This window comes from Periplaneta americana, chromosome 17 (genome assembly GCF_040183065.1).
Source record: "Periplaneta americana isolate PAMFEO1 chromosome 17, P.americana_PAMFEO1_priV1, whole genome shotgun sequence".
Lineage (NCBI taxonomy): Eukaryota > Metazoa > Arthropoda > Insecta > Blattodea > Blattidae > Periplaneta > Periplaneta americana.
The window spans coordinates 135,793,502-135,810,946 of NC_091133.1; the positions used below are offsets into that span (position 1 = coordinate 135,793,502).

The 17,445-nt window shown below is 37.2% G+C and overlaps 1 protein-coding gene across 6 annotated transcripts in view; it reads right to left on the bottom strand.

Annotated features, from left to right (window-relative positions):
* The window catches only part of LOC138692977 (discoidin domain-containing receptor 2-like), a 1,165,919-nt gene that overhangs the window by 73,548 nt on the left and 1,074,926 nt on the right, over positions 1-17,445 (bottom strand). For all 6 annotated transcript variants that reach the window (XM_069816409.1, XM_069816408.1, XM_069816411.1 and 3 more), the window contains one exon: positions 14,538-14,693. In XM_069816409.1, the coding sequence (XP_069672510.1) occupies positions 14,538-14,693 (156 nt within the window). The remainder of the gene's footprint in view (positions 1-14,537; positions 14,694-17,445) is intronic.

Sequence of the window (17,445 nt, forward strand, 5' to 3'; positions counted from 1 at the left end):
ATCCGTTTTCATTCCGTAATTTAAAATGTCAGCATGCTTCAGAGGAGTTATACGTTTTCATTCCGTAATTTAAAATGTCAGCATGCTTCAGAGGAGTGATACGTTTTCATTCCGTAATTTAAAATGTCAGCATGCTTCAGAGGAGTTATACGTTTTCATTCCGTAATTTAAAATGTCAGCATGCTTCAGAGGAGTGATACGTTTTCATTCCGTAATTTGAAATGTCAGCATGCTTCAGAGGAGTGATCCGTTTTCATTCCGTAATTTAAAATGTCAGCATGCTTCAGAGGAGTTATACGTTTTCATTCCGTAATTTAAAATGTCAGCATGCTTCAGAGGAGTGATACGTTTTCATTCCGTAATTTAAAATGTCAGCATGCTTCAGAGGAGTTATACGTTTTCATTCCGTAATTTAAAATGTCAGCATGCTTCAGAGGAGTGATACGTTTTCATTCCGTAATTTGAAATGTCAGCATGCTTCAGAGGAGTGATCCGTTTTCATTCCGTAATTTAAAATGTCAGCATGCTTCAGAGGAGTTATACGTTTTCATTCCGTAATTTAAAATGTCAGCATGCTTCAGAGGAGTGATACGTTTTCATTCCGTAATTTGAAATGTCAGCATGCTTCAGAGGAGTGATCCGTTTTCATTCCGTAATTTAAAATGTCAGCATGCTTCAGAGGAGTTATACGTTTTAATTCCGTAATTTGAAATGTCAGCATGCTTCAGAGGAGTGATCCGTTTTAATTCCGTAATTTAAAATGTCAGCATGCTTCAGAGGAGTGATCCGTTTTCATTCCGTAATTTAAAATGTCAGCATGCTTCAGAGGAGTTATACGTTTTCATTCCGTAATTTGAAATGTCAGCATGCTTCAGAGGAGTGATCCGTTTTCATTCCGTAATTTAAAATGTCAGCATGCTTCAGAGGAGTTATACGTTTTCATTCCGTAATTTAAAATGTCAGCATGCTTCAGAGGAGTTATACGTTTTCATTCCGTAATTTGAAATGTCAGCATGCTTCAGAGGAGTGATCCGTTTTCATTCCGTAATTTAAAATGTCAGCATGCTTCAGAGGAGTTATACGTTTTAATTCCGTAATTTGAAATGTCAGCATGCTTCAGAGGAGTGATCCGTTTTCATTCCGTAATTTAAAATGTCAGCATGCTTCAGAGGAGTGATCCGTTTTCATTCCGTAATTTGAAATGTCAGCATGCTTCAGAGGAGTTATACGTTTTCATTCCGTAATTTGAAATGTCAGCATGCTTCAGAGGAGTGATACGTTTTCATTCCGTAATTTGAAATGTCAGCATGCTTCAGAGGAGTGATCCGTTTTCATTCCGTAATTTAAAATGTCAGCATGCTTCAGAGGAGTTATACGTTTTCATTCCGTAATTTGAAATGTCAGCATGCTTCAGAGGAGTGATACGTTTTCATTCCGTAATTTGAAATGTCAGCATGCTTCAGAGGAGTGATCCGTTTTCATTCCGTAATTTAAAATGTCAGCATGCTTCAGAGGAGTTATACGTTTTCATTCCGTAATTTGAAATGTCAGCATGCTTCAGAGGAGTGATACGTTTTCATTCCGTAATTTAAAATGTCAGCATGCTTGAGAGGAGTGATACGTTTTCATTCCGTAATTTGAAATGTCAGCATGCTTCAGAGGAGTGATACGTTTTCATTCCGTAATTTGAAATGTCAGCATGCTTCAGAGGAGTGATCCGTTTTCATTCCGTAATTTGAAATGTCAGCATGCTTCAGAGGAGTGATCCGTTTTCATTCCGTAATTTGAAATGTCAGCATGCTTCAGAGGAGTGATACGTTTTCATTCCGTAATTTGAAATGTCAGCATGCTTCAGAGGAGTGATCCGTTTTCATTCCGTAATTTAAAATGTCAGCATGCTTCAGAGGAGTTATACGTTTTCATTCCGTAATTTGAAATGTCAGCATGCTTCAGAGGAGTGATACGTTTTCATTCCGTAATTTGAAATGTCAGCATGCTTCAGAGGAGTGATCCGTTTTCATTCCGTAATTTAAAATGTCAGCATGCTTCAGAGGAGTTATACGTTTTCATTCCGTAATTTGAAATGTCAGCATGCTTCAGAGGAGTGATACGTTTTCATTCCGTAATTTGAAATGTCAGCATGCTTCAGAGGAGTGATCCGTTTTCATTCCGTAATTTAAAATGTCAGCATGCTTCAGAGGAGTTATACGTTTTCATTCCGTAATTTGAAATGTCAGCATGCTTCAGAGGAGTGATACGTTTTCATTCCGTAATTTGAAATGTCAGCATGCTTCAGAGGAGTGATCCGTTTTCATTCCGTAATTTAAAATGTCAGCATGCTTCAGAGGAGTTATACGTTTTCATTCCGTAATTTAAAATGTCAGCATGCTTCAGAGGAGTGATCCGTTTTCATTCCGTAATTTAAAATGTCAGCATGCTTCAGAGGAGTTATACGTTTTCATTCCGTAATTTAAAATGTCAGCATGCTTCAGAGGAGTGATCCGTTTTCATTCCGTAATTTGAAATGGCAGCATGATTCAGAGGAGTGATCCGTTTTCATTCCGTAATTTGAAATGTCAGCATGCTTCAGAGGAGTGATCCGTTTTCATTCCGGAATTTGAAATGTCAGCATGCTTCAGAGGAGTGATCCGTTTTCATTCCGGAATTTGAAATGTCAGCATGCTTCAGAGGAGTGATCCGTTTTCATTCCGCAATTTGAAATGTCAGCATGCTTCAGAGGAGTGATCCGTTTTCATTCCGTAATTTGAAATGTCAGCATGCTTCAGAGGAGTGATACATTTTCATTCCGTAATTTAAAATGTCAGCATGCTTCAGAGGAGTTATACGTTTTCATTCCGTAATTTGAAATGTCAGCATGCTTCAGAGGAGTGATACGTTTTCATTCCGTAATTTAAAATGCCAGCATGCTTGAGAGGGGTGAGAGATACGTTGTCAATCCATAATTGCTACCCGGTCGTTGTCATACTTTATTAAAGCAACTTTTCAGTTTTGCGTACGTCAATATTTCATCTTAATTAAAAATCATTCAGCGTAGGGCTGGATTTTTCCACAACGGCAAATTCAGCATCGAAAAAGATGATTGAAGTCATCGTGGAATCGAGCAGACTATGAAGCACCAAGTGGACCAATGACAATTGCAGAGGAAACGGAAGTGGTCGAAGGAAATCTGTTCCACAGGGAGTGCTCGAACTAAGCTCAGTCAAATATGGTGTCTCTTCACTCTTCTACTGTTAATTGTTATAATGTGAATAAATTTCTAATTTCGACTTTCGCTATTCTTTTCTTCCCCATAGGCAATGGAATGACGGCAGAAAAGACCTTTAGCACGCAATGCTTTCTCCTCCCTCTACAGCAATCACAGTGTACAGTATCAAAGTGTCGTCTAAGCATATAGGTCTATTGTATGCAGTATTGAAACATGGAGCGTTGTCGTTCACAATAGCACCATACAAAGCACTTCGAATGACGTATTCTAAAATATGTCACGTATTTCTCCCTACAATAACGGCACCTTCACAACCTATACTGATCAAAAGAAGGTATGTGGGGTGCTATTGCGTTTATTTTCGACTTCATACGTCAAAACTGGACAACTGCAAAGCCGAACAAGGTTTGCAGGAATAAATTGTGCGCCGCAATCGATATCGCTTCAGGGAATACAATGACGAAACCGTTTCATTTAGTGCTGCCGTTATTTCGGCAATGGGAACAAAGGAGTTCCGTACATACAAGGGGCTACTCGTATAAAGCAGCGGTTTGGAAACTACAAACTGATTGGAGAATGCGCTGCTCTGTTTGCTTAATTGCGAGGTTTTAAACAAGCTACCCGAGGATGGCACGGAGCACACAGTAGTTTCTCTGAGTATTCATAACAAATGGCATTGTTTAAATACCTATGAGGCGGGTTTTAAATTACATATTGATCACAGATTGTTTACGGCTTTGTTAGCTCTAATTCATTTAGATATTTACAATTGTATTGTATTACAATGCTTCCATAAAATTTATGCTAATATACTTCAACATAAGACACATCTTAAATTTCATATTTGAGTCTGCCCTCCTAATAACTTATTGGTCTCAGTGCCAGGGGCGGCCGGTCCTTAGGGCCCACCGAGGCCGTGCCCCACCAATATTTCGTCCCCAATAAATTTTTTTCGCATTTAAAATAAGTAAATTTTGTTCAGGATAGTGTACTGGATTCATAATTGTTTCAGTAAATTTCGTCACATTACGCGATGTGTCAGTAAAACGTCAAAGATTGCATGACACTAAATATTGTGAGCTTGGGCCTGCGTCAAAGGGCCCCACAACTTGAATCACTTTAGCGCTCAACTGCCATGATGCGCAGTGTGCAATGTCGCATTTGTTATCGACGGAAATTCACGAAGTGACCATTACAAGTATATGCCCGTCCAAGCTGGGCCGCCTCACGGACGGAAGCAAGTGTCGCAGGTATTTGCTGTTCTGTTAGTCGCAGTGAGTTAATTCTAGAAAATTCTTGTAAATCTAAAATATTTTGGACAATGAATATCGCAGGACAAATTGATTGCGCGATGTAAAATTTCAATCCAGAAACACAACGAACAGGTCACAAAACAGGCATAGGCCTATACTAGGGAAACTAACAATTAAGGCTAGGATTTTGATGAAATTGTATCTTTTTTCTAGTAAGCCAGAAACATAGCTCCTTTAGTATTTGTATGTTATGTGGTAAACTGGGTGTTTTAAGACATATTTGTTAGGGCATTTTTTTTTTTGCATTTTTTCCCTGTTTCAACTCATAAGAGCATCTTTTGTTTTATTCGGTCTTTTTTTTGGCATTTTCATTTAATTTTGGGCATAAAACCCCAATATTAATCTAAAATAATATTTATTTCCTTCGATATTTTCATTACACATTTTGTCCATTAATACCCATTATTTTGTATAATATTCGTATTTTAATCGTTTTTCTACACAAATATTGCCATTTTAACGTAGTACATCACATGTAATGGATCAGTCCAACCACCCCTTCAATATAGACTCCTCTATACCTGCCAATTCCGGATAAGAGTGGCCTTGTGGTAGACTATATGGAAACTAAGAGTAAAAGTAAATCCATGGCGCTACAGCCCATGAAGGGCCAAGACCGACCAGCTGACTGCTGACCTAACATCCACATGCTGAAGAAGAGGCGAACGATCATACATGGAAACTACATTAGGTAAATTAATTAAAGTGTACTACTTAAAAAAATTATGTAAAATTTAATTTAATTACTAGTCTAAATATTAAGTAGTACAAAACCTCTTTTCCTACTAAGCCAATTATGTAAGATCAATTTTTAGAGCATTTTTAAGGGCATTTTGGAAAAATTTTTAGGTCATAAATGCATTGTTTCTAGGACATTTTTTCATGATTTATAGGCCATCAATATCCTAGCCCTACTAATAATTGATTCTTTAGTATTTTGCGGCACTGACAAATTATCACTGAGGGGTCATAACGGAAATCAGGGATCGGCAAATCGAGGAAATTTGTTAGACTTCTTATCTTTACTTGCCAGCCTTGATAATGTATTGGATGAACACTGTTCTAAAAATTATTTCAATCACTATACAAAATGAATTAGTATGTGTGAGGTATCTGAAGCAGGACATTAATTCTATAGATTTTGTTGCTGTGCAGTCTGACGAAACAACAGGCATAACCTACACGAGCCAATTTGTTATTATTCTGAGGTGCATAAAAGGTTGTAAACCTGTGGAAATATTTCTTTCTTTAAAAGACGTAAAACAATCGCACGGCTAACGATCTGAGCGAGGTTCTAAAACAAACTACAACCTTTCAATTTAGAAAATAAACTTATAGCTCAAGAATATGAAGGTGCTGCCGTAATGAGTGAAAACCAGGGTGGGATGCAGAAAACATTTCCTTATGCGAAATTTGTTCATTGGTACGCCCACCAACTTAATTTAGTTATAAAAAGTGCATGTTCAAAACGCATTAGATCAGTGAAGTTGTTTTTTGCAAATATTATTGAGTTCACAACATTCTTCTCCACTTCACCTAAACGCAGTGACCTACTGAGATCTGCGTGCAGTAAGCGCATACCAACCGTCTTAGCAGCACGATGGAACTTTGAGTCCCGAGTTGTATCCTGCGTTAAGGGATATAAAGCGGAGCTATTGAAATACTTCGAAAGGATTTAAGAGCGAAAGGAGTCGAATGGGATGATACAACAGTGAGAAAAGCTCTTGACCTAAAACACTTGTTAAATAATAACGAATTTTTGTTTTTTCAAATTTTCTTTTATAACTTAATAAAACACATGTTAATATAGTATACAATATAATACAGATGCAAACTGCAAATAGATTGAGCATATCTCACGCATTATAACATTTTGATTCACCAGCAGCCTAATGAAAATAAGAGAGAACACTAACAGATACGAAATAAATGTCGATGGGTGCTGGCTGCTATGTACATCTATTATCAGGCAGTACATCTCACTTTACATGTGTCAGAGGAAGAACAATTGTTTGTATGCATCTGAAGTCTGATTAATGTAACATGTAGCTAGTGGACGATGTATGCAATGGAAGAGGAAAGGAACTGGCCACCCTACCCCATTATCTCCTGGCCTAGTATCCTCATAACTGGTGTCTTCTTGATATCACTTGTGAGGTTCAGATCTGTCTTCGGATAGTTGACTAAACAGATGAAGAAAAATGTTCGTTTCCTCCAAGAAAAAGATTGAAACTCAGTAGGCAAGTAGCATTTCTTTTCGACAAGAAGGAAGTATCATATCTTATTAGAATATTAGAAACACTGTAACTGACAGACTGGCTAAACTTTATCCGTCCTAACTGAACATGCATGGACTGTAAAAAGCTGCGTCATCGCTCGAAAAATCTATATATATAATTTGAACTGGTCATGAAAATTACGGGAAAACGGTTGAACGGATTTTAATAAATGACCCCTCATTTTGAAGCTTGGAACCCAAAGTCTTTCAGAAAAATAGTAGTTTTCAGTGAAATATCAATTTTCCTACATCATTTTCCTATTTTCCAAAATCTATCTTTCGTCAGCTTTGAGAACTAATTAATTGCATTTCAGAATAAAACAACACACACACTACAATAAACAATAGATTATTACACGAAGGCCATGACCTACAGGATTGCTGACATACTTAGAGTTCAGATGGGTCAGATTCTATCACATCATTTGTCGATCTTCATTTGTGTAATTTTTTGATAACGTATAAAAATAATTTACAAGTCTGATTCTCTGGTCTGTAGTTTTCCGAGTACAGCTGTGTATTCGATATTAAGAACTACAAAACTTAAGAATGTTTGGTGACATTATTACCATTAAAAATGAAATATTATTATAGTTAATGCAACACATAAAGGTATACTGATGATATGAAAGTGAAATCTTTTGGGGCCTTAAGTAAGTAGACGCATAGAAAGAAGATTTTATATTAGATCTTCATTTCTATAATATACTACAAAACTTACGTAACAGCGTGGTCGATCGACAGATGCTGTGTCAACAATTGTTGAGATTATAAACTAGGAATGCCTATAACATCGACATCAACGTGAAGTTTCGATTTTATGCACGAGAACGTATAATCTCATAAACTTCTTTCCATCTGACTGTAGATAATCATTTGAAGAGAAGTAATATAATGATAACGAGATACTAAGGTTATTGTTATGAACGTAACACTACTTGTATTAAACTTATAGGATATTTGGAAATCAAACCACAGTATAGAGAACATATCTCTATAATGTGATCAAACAGTCGTTTCCTTCCAGCTCACAAGGAAGTAATGCCATTGTTTAAAACTTCTGTCGTACATAATTTTGACTTATAATGGGTAAAAAATTGATCCTCACTACTTTTCCCACCAAGAGAGCACCTTCTTCATCTAGCTATGCCTCCGTCTTTCAGTTGCTGACTATAGTGACAGCAGGTTGCAACTTACACGCTTGGCCAACTTATTATGAGATATAATTATTTGGAAGTGTACGTCAGATTTACGTATCAATAGTATTAATAGAAAATTTTTTGTTAGTGCAGTTTATTTATTCCCTTATCTAACAAAGTAACACTGGATGAAAATTTTACGTGGTGATCGACAGTACTCTGTAGATCACAGATGAAAGTTCAGATGATGATGCTGATGATGACGCTGAAGGCAATGTAGAGATTGAATATGAAACTTGTAACAATGACAAGGATCTAAGATACAGTATGAGGGATTGAGAATCACGTAGAAAGCAAGCGAATGGAGAAGGAAGGCAAAAAACAAGAAAACAGGAAGAGAAGAGAAGAGAAGAGAAGAGAAGAGAAGAGAAGAGAAGAGAAGAGAAGAGAAGAGAAGAGAAGAGAAGAGAAGAGAAGAGAAGAGAAGAGAAGAGAAGAGAAGAGAAGAGAAGAGAAGAGAAGAGAAGAGAGGGCACAGGAGAGAGCGCAGAGGGCATGAGGGCAGAGAGCCAGAGGGCACGAGGGCACGGGGGCACGAGGGCACCAGGGCACGAGGGCACCAGGGCACGAGGGCACGGGGGCACGAGGGCACGGGGGCACCAGGGCACGAGGGCACCAGGGCACGAGGGCACCAGGGCACGAGGGCACGAGGGCACGGGGGCACGAGGGCATGAGGGCACGGGGGCACGAGGGCAGTGGGGAGAGGGGAGAGAGGAGAGGATATTTTCATAACTCTTAACCTACAATCCGCAATGACCTGAAATAGCTATTGCTTCACTCCCACATGTAAAACCGACTGATCGTTCTGACGTTGTTACTTGCGTTTTCGCATAGGAACTCAAGAACTGAAAATGCATAGTTTAAATAAAAAGTATTTAGCATGAAGAAAACTATTCAGAGGGGTAGGCCTATGTTCCATTATTATGTAAGCAAATAACTTCCAAAATGTCTGGCATTCTTGATTGGAAATAAATTTGAAAAAAAAATAATTTGAACTTCTAATGAACTTAGCAGCATTTGCTGCACAAGCCACTAGTATTATTGAATTCTTTCCCGAGCAAGACATTTAGAAGAAAGTGATGAGGAGGCTGCAGAGCAAATTTGTCACAACGGATTTACAGTCATTTGGATGTGGCGTTACTAATTCGTCATGTTGACTCATCGAGTTTTCTCTATTATGCGTGACGAACGAAATAGAAATCTCTCTCGTCGATGTCCGTCGTGCCAGCCTTTGTTTTACATATGCTTGTTACTACTACCATACTGCCTTTGGAAGCGGCTTGTCCACTGCTTCTCCAAATTGTCTAGCTTGCCGGTCTACAGTGGCTTCGCGTGGACTATGTGTCGTTATAAAGGCTGAAGCGGCTTGCGCTGGAAACAGCAATTTCGCAAAAGTCGGCTTAGGAAGCTACCAAACTTTTAAAATGTAAGGCAATTGTTGTTTAGACGTGTAAGACGTGTAAATGTGTGCAACTATGTTTTGAATGGTAATATTATTAATGATTGGACAATTAATTCACATTTAATAATCTTTACAGACGAAGCAGGGTTCCATTTACATGGTCTTGTAGCAACTCAGAATAACAAGTACTGGAGTTTAGACGTACCTGATGTTTATACGAAACGCCACGAGAAATTTCGACATGACGCGCTGTAAACGCATATAGACTAAGAGGGCCTAGATTTTATGAAAATATCATTAATGCACAGAGATACAGAGTCAACACACTCACACCATTCTTCGAAAAAGTGGCCGACATTGAAGGTCAATCTTCATTCTTTCAGAAGGCTCTGCTACAGATGATTCATTAGCTTCAATTGAGACAAGTTTTAAGATAGGGTCATTAGTGAAGAATTATGGCCTTCGCGATCCCCAAATCTACTTTAAGTGTATGCGATTTAAACTATGGGGAAACATGAATAATCCCCATACACTGGAAGAACTGAAAGGCAAAATAAGAAGAGAAAGAGCAGCGATTTCAGAAGTCAAACTAAACGTGCGAATGCAAACTTTCTCACAAGATGTAAAAAATGTGCGGCAATATAACAACATTTTCAGCACCATGATGACAAAGGTAGTGAGCCGTTGACAGATTATTGTTAACTTCACTCTTAAATTGCTGCCTTTGCCATTGGAAGATGCCTCTGAGCTGCTAGTTTGCCGTTGCTGACGCTTCCTCTACATTGTCTCGTTTGCTGTGAAAACGTAATTACTTTGTTGAGAACACGTGAAAAAAAAAATGCTTTGCTATGACAAACTATTTCTAAACTTAAAAGTTAGGTCTATTACAAAAGTCTTATTATGGAGTTAAAATAATAAAAACACACTGTATAAACACTATTAAAAGTAGCTAAACCACATTTTATAATCAGAGACTGAAAATATTTTTTGTTGAGAGCAGAATCTAGGCTAGCGGGAAGCAACACTTACTGTATAATTCAACCTCAAGTTGAACAGCCCAGTCATCGCACTTCCTTTGCGTATTAGAGCGCTTGGCAGATAAGGTGTTAAGAGGGTTTGTGACATTTACTCGTTTTCGTTCTATAACCGTATCATTCTTCATTAACAAGAGAATCTACGTAGACGGTGTGCCCCGCTCGGCAGCTGGTTGTTGGGAGTTCAAATATTAGAACTGTTGGAATTTCAGTTCCAAGTAGCGACATGAGCTTCTGCGACAAGTTAGAAATATATCGAAAATAATTAAAATAACTTACATAGATTAAATTTTCTGTACTTCCAGAAAATAGCAATAAATTCGAATAAGGACACTTTTCAATTGGGTTTTCAGCCTGCTTTTACAAATCACTTTGTTTTTAATATATTTTGTTAGAAAGTAGAACGTCAATCTTTAGGCTAATATTTTCTATACGTATGTTCTATCTGTATACGTCATCTAAAGAATTATAGCCTCTGTAAAATATATGCACTTAAGAAAGGAATACTAATTAAATTTTGCAACTTTCGTGAATCATAGTGTTTAACTAGAAGAAATAGTTTTGTAACTTCCACACCGTAGACTGGCAAGGAACTGCGCGAAATGAAGAAAAAGAAATGCTTTAATGCTTTAACACAAATTTTGGAACAATATATTCAGTTGGATTTCCTTGTATATATAATGCAATGCGAAATGTAAATTTTTTTATTATTTTATATAGAAACCATGTAGCCCATAACTTTAAGAGCAATTTGATGACTTTCACTCCTTACATAACATTTTTAAGCATTTAATGGTAAAAATAGTTGTAATGTTTTTCTTCCCTCTTTCAGTGGAAGATTCATGCAGAAAGTGAAGACTAAATTTTACGTGCCATTAGGAAGGATAGTAAACATTGCAACATGGCTAAGAGCCGCAGGTGGGGCTTTTATTGGGGTGCGTAATTCCTCCTGCGGTTCTTTGCGTAGACGACGAAACTCTTACGAACTTTACGAGTTTTAATATCGCACGCATGCAGTACTCCTCACGGGGGGAGCAGATAGTATAAAAGTAAGGGTGTAAGAACGAACAATTTGAGGGCCAAACCAGCTTCTGTTTATAAACACATAATGCGGGGAGAGAGAAAGCTGCTTCGTGGACTGGAGGGGTTTTGTGCTTTACTCATCCACCTCAAACCTGTTATTGATTGCATATGTAATTAGGAATCCTTTACACTTCAAATACTGAAATGAGTTTTATTTAGATCGTGAAAGAAGTACCAAAATAAAAGGGAAATTTAGTTAAAAATAGCAGGAAACATACAGAAACACATTAACAAGACGAACTAAGATGAAACTTTTATATTATAGGCCTACGTATACCTAATGGCAGGGGCGGCTTATGGGGTAGTGCCAGTGTGCCATGGCACCACTAATGAAAGAAACAAAAAAATAATATCCTAAAAAGGAGTTGTAATTGTTTATTTCTACACATTTTATTCGTATTTCATCTGAACGAGCGCGCGCACGGATCGGGACGCACTCTCGCAGCGTTTTTCCGAACGTTGGAGCCACTTCGGTGTTGCACTCTCTGCGTCCATATAACACTGTACAAAAGGCTACTGATTCTAGTTTATATGCGTTTCTTATGAAAGACTTTGAGCCGAATTCAATTTGACTCAGTAGTTAACATTCCGCCCGCTAGAGCGCAGTAATGCAGAAATTTCGCTAGATGGCAGGGTTGTTGGACTTGTTGGAGACGTTAGGCAGACGAAAACACAAGTTAAAGTTCCACGCCAAATCTTAATGTAATGATACCAATTTAAAATTAATGCACACAACTTGGATTTGAATGTGTAAATTATTATCTATTTAACTATATGAATGCAGAGATAGTCATGGTTCTTTTTAGAAAGATAAATATTTTTTTCATATTATGTAACACTATTTGATAAATTTTGTGTAATATTTGTTTTATTTTACGGCACCTGAGTATCGCTACACTGTTGCTAGTATTGATGCTTTTGTTAACAATACATGAGAACTGTGCATGACATGAACATGCGTTATTCAGGCTGCTTGGATTCATCGGCCTGTTTAAATAAAGTGCAAACGTATTCATTTATTATCTATATCACTGTTCATTTCGTGTGTTTTTACCAGCAATTTTACTAGTTATAAAAGTTACTTCTATTTGACTTAACACTACGATACTGAGAAAGTTTTTCATTATCTGTATTTGTAAATTTCGTTTATTAGCTTTGGAAATGTTATTTTAACTGTTACTAGGTGCATTATTAACTGCACGCCTATAAAATAGCTGGTTTAATTAATGTTTTATTTAACATAATGTAAAGCTGCGATTATCACCATTCACTAGGGTGATTTGCGTGCAACTTTTTCATTTTTGGCGCCACCAGCAGAATGCCTCACCGGCCGCCACTGTCTAATAGACAAAGAGACATTAAAGACTTCAACAAAGATCGTTGTAATTTTATGGGACGGAAATAAATAATGGTAAACTCTTTCTGTCAATAAGCCCTTCGCAGTGTTCAGTCAGCTGACAACTTCACAGGGGTTCCAATCCTGTGGATTTCTGTCTAGTAGTTCGGTTTGCTATCCTTATCATAAAACAGTTATATTATCAGAAATAATAGTAGTCATAGTAGTCAGTATCTACTTATCTTATTGCCTTTAGAACATTTCTGTGAACCTAGTTAGTTGAAAGGAAACTAGACGAAGAGCGGACTGAAATAGTAAATCATGCTCATCACCTCAATGTACTGCATTACTCTTAAGATCCTTACTGCGCTCTGTAGTGTCGTCATCAGATATCTAGCCACACAGATGCTGGCAGCATAAAATTGATTCATCTGTCTGTCATGAACTCGCGACTGCGGTTAAGGTGCTGGTACACGCCGATTGGTAGTTCGTAGAGAGCGAAAGGGGGAAGAAGGTTTTCTTTAAGGGTTTAGATACACCTTTCGTTCGTATATTTTACTATATTTCAACATTTCTTACCGCAGAATCTGTAGGTCTTCAGGAAATACGAATCAGAATGGTGAATATAGGCTATGTACATTACTAAGCAGTGGCGGCTCGTGAACTTGTGGATTGGGGGCGCTGCAGTAGATTTTGGTATATACAAATTTCACTTCAATCTTCTCCGCAAGGGAAAGTTGCCACACCAAAGCAACACTCGGATATACTGGTGGTCAACAATTTTCTAAAACTGGAAAGAGGCCTCTTTCGTATTTTATATGTTATATCAAAAGGATTCTACTCGCGCAAACATTTTGAGTTACGGTGGCTGGATATATAATAATAAGGCAAAAGAGGATATTAATTTCGTTATATTAACTCGATAAGAGTCTACAACAATAAGTATGTGAAGAGAAAATAAAAATTTTGTCATTAAGTTTCAAAGGGAATAGAGAATCCATTTGACGCAGCATTACAATAGCGGTGTGGGAGGGGAGGAAAGATCTTTCCTTGTAGCCTGGCTCTGCAAGCCACTGCAGCGAAATATGGGTTTTAACAGCGGCAGTTTCCCTCTGCTTCCCTTCACCTCTCTACCCCCTGACCAGGCAAGACACACTCTCTATGAGCTGACCACCCTGCAGATCCCAGGACGACTTTGAATGCAGTGTCAATTCCAATACAGTCAATGCGCAAAAATATTATGCATCAAATAATAGTACATATTCCCGGCCAGTTGAAATATAAAGCAATTTACTTAAGAAAAGGTATAACAAATTATTCTACAAATTAAAATTAAAATTATTTTACTTTCTTGACAAAGCAGGGAGTCCTGCAGCTCCGCAGCTGTTATGGGCGAGCCGCCCCTGTTACTAAGCAACTTTAATTGTTTTGAAAACTTAGTAATTATACGTTTTATTAATTATGAAAGTTCATGGAGTATTCTTTCAGCCGGACAGCGATTATCTAAAGAACCTGTAGATTTTGAGGAGAAACGTGTTGAAATATAGGCCTAGTGCAAATACAATAAGGGAAGTATCAATGACAATAACTAACGGATAAATCTACTGAACGCTTGCACGGGGCTCTGAACCCAAGGCTCCGGCGAACTTAAGCAAGTCCCACTCACCATGCCGAAGCCGCCTTCGCCCAGCTTCTCGACCAATCTCAGTCGATGACGTGGGAACTCCAGCAACGACGAGGCGCTCCCGTCCGGAGGAGGGCCCTCGGGGATCTTGACTGGGGTGAACTTTCCCGGCGTGAAGTGCTGCTCTCTCCTCTCCGTCTGAAACAAGAGAAATTAACCCTTCTTACTACATGATTACCATTTTAAATACACAATTTAAATTATTATAGCAAACCGAACAGAATCTGGGCAACACGCTTCATCTTTACGAAAAAAATTGTTTCGAGGACGTTGCACAGTGGGTCAAATTACGACTCTGGCTGGACAAAAGTATTTTTCTTCACCATCAAGAAACCATGATATATTCCGCGTATATTACTCAGAGGAAACTGTTCCTCAATTCCCTGCACTCCAAACGCATCTAGTGCAGTACTGACAACAATCTGACGCATCCCGCACGCGTTGCCTACACCATCTCGCAGAGTCGTTAGGCGAGTGGATGTCTGTAGTTGTATTTATGTTATCTGAGTGTTTATTGGGGTACTTTGGCATAGAGCATGTAGCTGAAAGTTTAGAAATTTATATTTTATGCAGTTTCAGTAATTATTTACAATAGATACTCAATCATTTTAATAACATTACTTCTATAAGAAACTTAATTATTTCACATTTAATGTTTTTAACGAGACTTTTAACAAACTGCATCAATTTCATTTCGTTGAAGTTTGACCGATAAGCCAAGTACAATAGGTTAGGATTAAATGGGTCCGTCTAATGCTTATCTATTAATATTGTATTGATATATTACAATTTATTGATCATGAACGTTTTCGGCACATATAATATGTGCCATCTTCAGATTTTAAAAGATAGTCTTAATACATAGGTACTTGATAATGCCATAATGGTAAAACATAAGTAACAGCGACATAACCGTTATATACTATTCAAATGACCTTATGATTACAATGTTCACACAGTTATTAATTACACACTATCCCTTCATAATGAATTAAGCACACATACTGAAGAAAACAATTAAAACAGAGATTTAAAAACATTAGCTTTGGCAATAGCAGATAATGCTTGATAGATTCAAAATGAATGTCATTTATGTCAATCACTTAATTGACTATAAATACCACGTTAAGATAATGAAATCTGATCATAATAACTAAAACAGAATATAACCGTGAGCTTTGACATACTGGCAGGTGATGCTCGATAAAATTGACAAATAAATGTCATAATATCAATCACTTTTTTACATTTTAATAAAACACGTTGAAACAATTAATCGCAGCGTATGTAGTGCTTACGTAGTGCGGTTTCAGTCGTTAGCAGTTTGAATGCAATGATGTTATTGTCTGGTATCAGCTTACAATCTTGAGTTTTAACAATTTCATGTTGTCACTTCTCGAGTTTCAGAATAGCCAGGCAATAGTATATAACGGTTATGTCGCTGTTACTCATGTTTTACCATTATGGCATTATCAAGTATGTATTAAGACTATCTTTTAACATCTGAAGATGGCACATATATGTGCCGAAAACGTTCATGATCAATAAATTGTAATATATCAATATAATATTAACAGATAAGCATTAGACGGACCCATTTAATCCTAGCCTATTATACTGCATCAAGATCTAAATTGTGCTAAAATGTAGTGCAAGATCTCTAGTTTACGGTAAATATCAAATTATTTGCATATTCTTACAAATGACTTGCTTATTTTACAGTTTAGAGGTCGGTGCGCGACCGGTTATCACGCAGTTACAGCTTTTTGAAAAACTGGACTCGAAGATTCTGGAAAAGAAACGCTTACTAACTATGTATACGAAAATAAAAAAAGGAATACAGGAATGTTCTGAAGCTGTATAAAAGTGCTCAGGAAGGAATCTAAAGAATTTTGTAGTTAATTTCAGCCGCCAGTGGAAACAGATTCATAAAAGTAAAGAAACAACTCGTATTAGGTATTTTCACTGATTAAAAAAAAAATAAAACTTTCTAAATCAGTATATGACGCAATTCTCGCTAGAAAAACAGGATCGGTATCTACCCCATCTACCTCATCTCTAGGAAGCTATTCCGTAAAGTAGTAGTAGAGCTAACAGAAGGGAAATTCAACCACTTATCTCTTCACACCCGCAACAAAAACTAAGTCAGTTAAATTTACTGTTTGAAAAGGAAATTACCGAATTAACGAGAGGGGAATATATAGGTTACTTGAAATTCCTGTACGAGTTGTCAAGGAAATCTGTTATACAAGAGGAAAGTTATTAATTTTATCTAAAAACCATCCCCTATAAAGGGATAGTTCCTCCCTCATAAATGTAACGTGAACTTGTACACAAAAATTATGCTACCTGTAACTACTGTACAAAGTTTCATGAAAATCTGTTAAGTAGGACAAAAGTTATTAATGTTTTCTAAAACCACAACTTCTAAAGGGGTAGTTCTTCTATCGCAAACGTAATAAGAGTTTGTACACAAACAATACATGTTCCCTGTAACTTCTGTATAAATTTTCATGAAAATCTGATAGATAAGAGAATGGTAATTAATTTGATCTAAAACCACCCCTATAAAGGGATAAGAGAATAGTAATTAATTTGATCTGAAACCACCCCTATAAAGGGATAGTTCCTCTTATACAAACACAATGACAGTTTTTACATAAAAAGTATAGATTACAACTTATTAATTTTGTCCAGCTAGATTTGCGTTGGTAATATCTGAAATCATCGATTTCTATTTGGCAGGGAAAACCTTAATCACATTCATATCTTAAGCTCACGATGAAGTGCAGAGAGTCGGAACAGACATTTGAACATTGTTACAACCGTACAACCATATTATCAACAGTGGAAAAATTATATAAGTGATAAAACAATAGAATTTGTGCTG